The 7,931-nt window shown below is 30.5% G+C and overlaps 1 protein-coding gene across 1 annotated transcript; it reads left to right on the forward strand.

Annotated features, from left to right (window-relative positions):
- The first annotated feature begins 464 nt into the window (after positions 1-464).
- Positions 465-6,952, forward strand: LOC107440550 (uncharacterized). The gene is made up of 2 exons (XM_016053507.3): positions 465-1,286; positions 6,293-6,952. The coding sequence occupies exons 1-2, from the start codon at positions 532-534 to the stop codon at positions 6,732-6,734; spliced, it is 1,197 nt and encodes a 398-aa protein (XP_015908993.2). The 5' UTR covers positions 465-531; the 3' UTR covers positions 6,735-6,952.
- Positions 6,953-7,931: the final 979 nt, after the last annotated feature.

The raw sequence follows: 7,931 nt of genomic DNA on the forward strand, positions 1-7,931 counted from the left end.
ACACCGAAGAGCCATTACATTATGACCACCCTGCTAATAAGATGTAGGACCACCTATATATATATATATATATATATATATATATATATCAATCAAAGGATGGTATCAACAAAATTATATCTTTATATATATAATATTTTTGAAACTTTAAATAGTGGTTCTTAAAACATAGTAAAAACTTTACACAGATTAAACTTGCAATAAGAAATAGGGATTTTTTTTCTTACTTGTCTGGGACACCTGAAATCAAGTTACTTTATTCTGTTGCAACTTTTGCACCCCCCCACCTTGTTTTAGACCATCACAAACAAATCTTTTATTCTTGATGATTAACGCATGGCATATATGGTGATCTATGAATGGAAGATGCTACAGTTGATTGACAATATGAATTAGATGTTCCTGGTCTACTGATAAGAAAATACAAAAGAAGTGAAATAGAATAAAACTGGTTGAAACCGACTTTGAAACTTTATTGAGGCAACAACGTGTACTATAAGCGTACAGCAGTATTAAGACTCATTAGTAGCGATGTGTACTGTAAGGGTAGATTCCGATGATATTCTGCTGGTAGTGAAAGCTTTGGAGCGATTTAAAAATGATGAAAAAAATTTGTGTCGTCGGCATGAATGTGAGAAAGTTTATTTCGACAAAGACGAAGCTGATATTGAAAGATATGAAGCTTTATTAGGTTCTACGAATATTAGATTCTCAATGGAGTCCGTCGTGAGATTTAAAAATGTCGCTGAGCGTTTATCAGCAGAAAGCTTGAAGAAATATTTATCTCAAAAAACTCTTTCCAAAGCATTAGCATCGTGCGGTCGCCTACTCGTCGATCATCATGAAGAAAATCATTGTTCACTTTATATGTCTTCTGCATTAAAATTCTACTTTAAAGCCTATAAGTCGGTGAAAAAAGCATTTTTTTACGAAAACGTTACTCGTAATGAAAAAACCATTCATTTTTTGAGACTTTCGTCAAAGCACGGGCTTCATCAGGATGTTTACATAGAATGCCTGAAGATATTTTGTATTCCAAGTATATTTCATAAATACGATAAATCCTTTGCTTATTATTCAATCTTAGAGGACATTCTTAAGATCACCTATGCTGCAAAAGTGGATATCTTAAATGTGGATAGCTTTGGAGAAGACGTATCGTCCTTCCTACTATTATATTCTTCATTATTTAATGACATAAGCAATATAAGTTTGTTGATTCGATTTGGGAGGACTGACGTCATATCTTTATCTAGTTTCATCTACTGGAAAGAAGTATATAGAATGTAAGTACTCTTTGTTTTATATTTTGAACTTACTCATTATGGTTATTCGCTTTATAAAAATTTTGCCTTCTCGAAATTCTTTTTTTTTTTTATCTGTTTAAAATAAGCTTCAAGAAATTTAATAAGAGTTGAGTTCTTCAATGACTTTTGATACATTATGTAATAAATTTGAGCTTCTGAATTTAGTTGAAATATTATCTTTAATTAGGAAGTATCAATGAAGAGAGAACTTGAAAAGAAAGAAACTACTAAGAAAATCTATTCCAATCGTTTGCAAATAAACCATCATGAAGATTGTTTATTTTTCTCATAACCATTCATCGTCATTTCCTTTTATTATTATACATTAGTAAAAATACGGAGATACTTCAGCAGTAGAGCAAGATTAATTTTTTTTTTCTTCTCAAATTTAATTTTTAAATATTTATCTTTTAAATTTATTTCGTTTATTTATTTATTTTAAATTTATATTCTTTTTATATTTATAATTTCGTCATAGCTTCCTTTCTTTGCGAAGAATTGTTTTGACAAGAATTACCGTCGGGATACAGGGGAGGCATTAAAAAATGAAAAATGTTGGAGGAGACGTTACATGATGCTAATTAATAAGCGTAGACGACGTTTTAAGAAAAAAAGTACCTTCTTCGAAGTAATAAGATTTTGTTTTGTGGGACCCTTGTCCCTCAATTTATAGGTTTAATCCTTTGACGCATAGTTTTTAAACATAATTTTCATCCTTTTCTTATTGCTTTTTATTAATTTAGGTAGAGATAGGTGAAAATATCATGTTTAGCATTTTAGTAATTTATGGTTTTGAAAGACAGCATAAAACAGAGATGTCTTTTCCTGCGTTAAAGGTAAATTCTTAAAAACACGGCTTGCTTCCAAACATTGATTTTTCAAATTTTCATCATCAATATTTTTTTAATTAACAACATCAGTTATTGATAAATTTTTGAATATGAACTTTTAAAAAAATTCGAACTACTTTATTTGAATTTTGTATTTTACATAGTACAAATAAAATTCCGATAATCTAACAGAGATTTTTAGTAACTATTAAACTATTTCTTTTATAATTAAAAAATACTGAAGTATGTTTTTGCTAAAGATTAGAATGTCAGAAAAAGAATACATTAAAGGGACCGCGATGTGCTATCAGCGTCTAAGGATTAAATTCAATCTGGAAAATATGGTCTTGATACGTTTGTCAGACGATGATTGAAAGTTTGGATAATTTAATCTTACTTTAACTTTTTGATAATAAAAACATATCTTCGGAACTAATACAGCCAATACAAAAATTTTGCACACGATTATCATCATCATCATAGTTGGCCAGACAGCCCAATGTGAGCCAATGCCTTCCTCTGAAGATTTCTCCATGACGACTTCCGATTTGCCTTTGATCTCCAATTCTTTTAATTAATTGCGAGAATATCAGACTCCACTGAGTCAGCCCATCTTAACCGCGGCCTTCCCCGCTTTCTTGTTCCAGTGGGTCTAAAAAGCAGTATCTTTTTTATTGTATTGTCATCACTTATTCGAATCACGTGGCCCATCCAATTCATTCTACTTATTTTTATGTATTTAATAATATCAGGTTGCTTACAGATCTTGTACAGTTCAAAGTTAAATCTCCTTCTCCAATTATCGTTTTCATTTACACCACAAAGTATACTCCGCAAAATACACACGATTATAAAACGTGCTAATCAAAAAATAATTCCCTTCAAAAGATGAAAGTAACACCTGTTAATTACTTTGCGTTTTCTTGTGATATCACCTATATTTCATATTTATTTTTTAAGATTAACGTGTATTAACTTTGTCTTATTCTTTCAATTGAGCAGTTGGACCAGCAAATTTTTTCTTCTGATATTTAGATTTTTCTTTTAATTAGATAAATAGGATATGTTTGGAATTGAATTAAAGATTGGGCAATAAATCGTATAAATATTTTTGCGAATAATCGAAGCTTCACTTGGAATAGAAGACGTTAAATAATATGTTATTATTTTAGCGTCCTCTAATTAAAATCAAAAGATCATTCAATATTTATATTTTTGATGCGTAATTAATGTAACTGTTTTGTTTGTGTTTTTAGAAATTAATTATTTAAGGCATGTATTTTTCCCAAAAACAAAATATGAAAATATTGTTACACTCTTTTCATCATTGAATCCATTTTGAGAAGTCGAATAATTTAATATTTTAAATTCTAAAAATAAAAGTAACTTAATTTATAAAATTAATGAAGTTAATATAATAAAAAAATAAATAGGTATATAAAAAAAGAAAAAAAATTAAATTAGGTGTCCACGAAAAAAAAAAACTTATAACTTTCGATCTGTTTTCCTCGTACTAGGATTGTGTACTTAGTGGTTCGAAAGCCTAATAAACTTATTTAAATATCATAAGTAAGATGTGTAGACAAAATTTTTATGTTACGAAATCAGATAGATATTTGCATTATGATCAGATCGATATTTTTTTCTTGGCAGATGCAATCTGATAAATATAGTCTCCAAAGCTTAGGCAAGAGAGCGGTCGAAAATTTTGTATGTAACGTTAGTTTCACTTTCTGTATCTTTCGTCATATCTCTGGAACTAAATAAGCAAATCAAAATATTTTTCTAGCAATTAAAAAAAACTTTTCGAATTTAATTCTATTTAATAAATAATGATTTTTTTTTATTTTTCATTCCTTAAATAGTCGAAAATTTTGGATGATACGATAAAAAAAAATATTTCCCATATATTTAATGCAACCAGGGTTTTCCTTGAAGTTGCTTCTGCCTCCCTTGCCCATTTTTCAGAAGTGTTGCTATAGATCGCCACCAAGCCTACCTTTTTGAATCCTTTTTTTCTTTTGATGAGAGGTCACGTGCGCGCACTTAAGAGTCTATAGTATTCTCCGGATTGATATATTTAATGTAAGTAATTTTAAATAATTAATATAAACTTTGATTAGTTTGTAAAATAGTTCTTGAAATTGAAAAACTTCATTGAAATAACGAAATAGGGAAAAAGTGAAATTAACAGTAAATGGTTCTAACTCTACATCACTCCATTGTTAACGTAGCGTCCCAGTGCTCCATTAGAACTTTAGTTTCCAGATTGTAGTCATTTTAGAGTGTCAAGAATCCTAATTTCTCTCTAAAAAAAAGTTGTATGTTAATTAGAAGAAGAGAAAATTTTGTGTATTCAATTTCATAACTTAAGACATCATTTGCAAAAATCAATTTGCATATTTAAGGTCCATTTAAATCTAATCTTGGCACCTAAAAATCCTATCATTAAACGAAGAGTCATTAGGTTGTTCTCTTTCTTTTCATTTTATTTTATTTTGTCTTTTGTTTTTGATTTACTGACAAAGAGTTCCAGATATCAATTACGTTTTAGATTTAATTCAAAATAATTTAAATTTTTTTATTTTATTATCGCTTCTTTCTCTTATGTCATTGATTATATTGATACCTCTGCGACTCAACAATTGAAAGGGGGACGGACTTATTAGCCTAGTAACTTTGATATTTTAGACTTGATTTAGGGGCCTAGGCCAAGGGGATGAGCAATAGCTAAAATCGTTTCTCCTCAACGTTACTTTCTAAATGTGTGAATCGAATATCAAGATATTTGCAACAAATTCACTTTTCAAATACGCTGGAGGCTCAGGGGATAGAGCGCTCACTTTCCAATGAGGTGAACTAGGTTCGAAACCCAGCGATGGCTGGTCGATACGAATTCTGCACCCGGGTTGCTTCAGCCATAGTGCTGACGTAAAATATCTCCAGTGGTAGATCATGGTGTAGAATCCCCTTGCCGCCGGCCTAATCGTGGGAGATTTTCGAGGTTTTTCTCACCATGTAACGCAAATGCGGGTTAGTTCCATCGAAAAGTCCTCCAAGAAGGCGAATTTATACCAATACTATAATCAACTCAATGATGCGAATTTCTACCAATACCAGGAGTTACCTTGTCTTCTGGATTGAATTCAAAACTATAAGGCTAATAAGTTGAACATTAGTAGTTGGAAACCCTAAAACTGGGTCAGCTGCTCGCGGGTCGACGGTTATGAAAAAAAATCAAATACGCTGATTTTTATAAGTGTGTCAGAAAAAAAAGGTAAAATTGTTTTAATTTCAACATAAGATCGTATTTAATGTTAGTTCTTGATACATTAAGATCGAACCCTGGTAAGTAAAAATCTGATTGATAATTCAGTAGTTATTAAGGTGTTCTCTTTTCTACACTCTTTTCACCACACTTTGTATCCCTCTGCACTTTATCTAGTGTCATTTGATTGATTGATCTGGATTCCCAAATGTTATATGTCGTCTTCATAATTTGGTAAAAAAATCATTGTTCCATAACGCTCAGTCATGTTTCGAAATCTGTCTTTCTATTGATGATATACTACCATACATATGCATCGAGTTTGACAATAATGTCAACATATTTAAATTGAACGCTCTACATTTATGGATATTATGAAGCTTTGCTAAAAAAAAAAAAAAAAAAAAAAAAAAACCTCCAAAAACAATGAATTAATAAGTGTTTATGATGAAGACTGAAAAAAAAAAGCATAATAATCTGCTTCATTCCTTGTTTATACTTTATAGTTCCTCTAGCCGTCTCGCTCCACCCCTTTCTAGTGTCCCCCGGCAATTAATTAGGCTTTCATGTTATTTATCAAGCTTATGATTCTTCAGGATTTTTATGCAATCTTACTTTTTTATCCTCGATTTAATAATAATTTGCGAGCCTCGCCGCGTGCAATTATTTTACATATATTTTGAGAAAGATTATAATAATTGGGGGGGGGGAGGATAAACACGGTACATTCCGTATAGTTAGTTACTCTTCATTATGTCATTGTTAATGATGATGTCATTTAAGAGGTTGCAACTATTTTTTTTTAATAAATAACATTATCACACCATAGCATGTTACTTTATAAATGTGTTAGCATTAGCTGATATTATTTTTTTCTTTCCTTGCAGCCTTCCTGAAAACGTCGAGATGGTTTCAGGTTTCGACCTCATAACTGTGCGCTCACTTCAAGTAATGCATTTGTACCTGACTGATTACCACAAGAAATCTCGTCCATTTTCAGCTGAGTGTGTGCTGAAACTCTTGTGGGACAGCATAACAGACCCTTACTTGACTCGTCAGGAATTTGAAAAGAGTTTTGATCCCGAAAGTGCAAGAGATGGGACTCTTGTGAAGGACGCATGGACTTGGTACCAGTTTCACGTTTTAGAAGATTCGACTTTGGTGAAAGCTCCAAGATCCCTCTATCATCTCTCAAGGTGTGGTGTTCGAAACCAGACGGCCAAGTGTTTGCAACTTCCATCAGGCATCAGTAAACTAAAGCTTCCGAAACTAGTGAAGAACTTTCTACTTTTGGGAGAATGCATTTCACCTACCTCTCTTTGCCTTTAATTGATTCTTTGGAGGAAATGTGATCTGTAATCAATAATTATAATTCTAGTCGAACAAACTTTGATTCACTCTTTTTATCTTATGTGCAAAGTTGTTAAGGCAAATATTGTTTTTATGTTGTAACATTTTAAATCACTAATTAAATTGAAAATGTATTTACTTGATGTGTACTTTAAATCTAAGAAATTTTTTATTGATTAAAGTTTAAAATGATTAATTTGAATATATTTTTTTTTTTTAACATGGCTTCCGGTCTCTTTTTTTAAAAGAGTTAACGATTAAAAAGATATACAATGCACACAAAAAAGAAGAAGAAGAAATGAATTACCTCGAATAACTTATGATTTAATAATTGGATCTTCATGTTTTAGAACTCAATCTTAATGATTCGAGGATCTCAAATATGCTAATTAATAAGGGCAAACTATATTTTAAAATACGAAATCAGACATAAAAACGTATTTTCTCTGAATGAACATAATTTTTTTTTTGTTGAGAGAATCGTATTTCTGACCCCCAAAATATAGGGGGTAGCCGCAATCTGGGAAACATGGTCTCCGCAGTTTGATCAGAGAGTATTCCAAAGTTTGGACCCCTTAAGATTAATTTCATTTTTTGCGTTTTTTGCTAGATCTCATGCACTTTTTAAGTGGATTGAAAAAATTTTTGCTCGCAATTCTGAAATTCGTTTATCCTAAGATAAAAAATAAATATCCATCCAAAAAATAATTTTTTGCAAATATTTATTATTATTTTATTTAATAATGGTCGCAAAATTTTGAACTGTGAAGTATACAGTTCTCTGCATCATTTTAAAAAATATATAATTTTACATGGCAAAATACAAAATTAGAACTAAAACTTATTACATATTTCGATTAAATAATGTTTGTGCTGCAAAATTGTCTCACCTGTCTCTTAATTTATGAAATGATTATAGCCTGTAGTATTTCATTTTCATCGGAACATCAGAGATCATATTTTAAGAACTTCGTAGTATTTTCATGATTTGGATTTGTTAAATATTTATTTTTATATACGGTTTTATGAATATATGAAACTAATTTTGAAGAAAAATTCTCTTCGCGAGCAATGAATATTCATATTTCCGTATCTCAAATCACACATAATATTTCGAAATTGAAATATTTAGTCTAACTCTTAAATATTTTATTTAGATGAACATTGAACTGAAAT

This window comes from Parasteatoda tepidariorum, chromosome 8 (genome assembly GCF_043381705.1).
Source record: "Parasteatoda tepidariorum isolate YZ-2023 chromosome 8, CAS_Ptep_4.0, whole genome shotgun sequence".
NCBI classification, from domain to species: domain Eukaryota; kingdom Metazoa; phylum Arthropoda; class Arachnida; order Araneae; family Theridiidae; genus Parasteatoda; species Parasteatoda tepidariorum.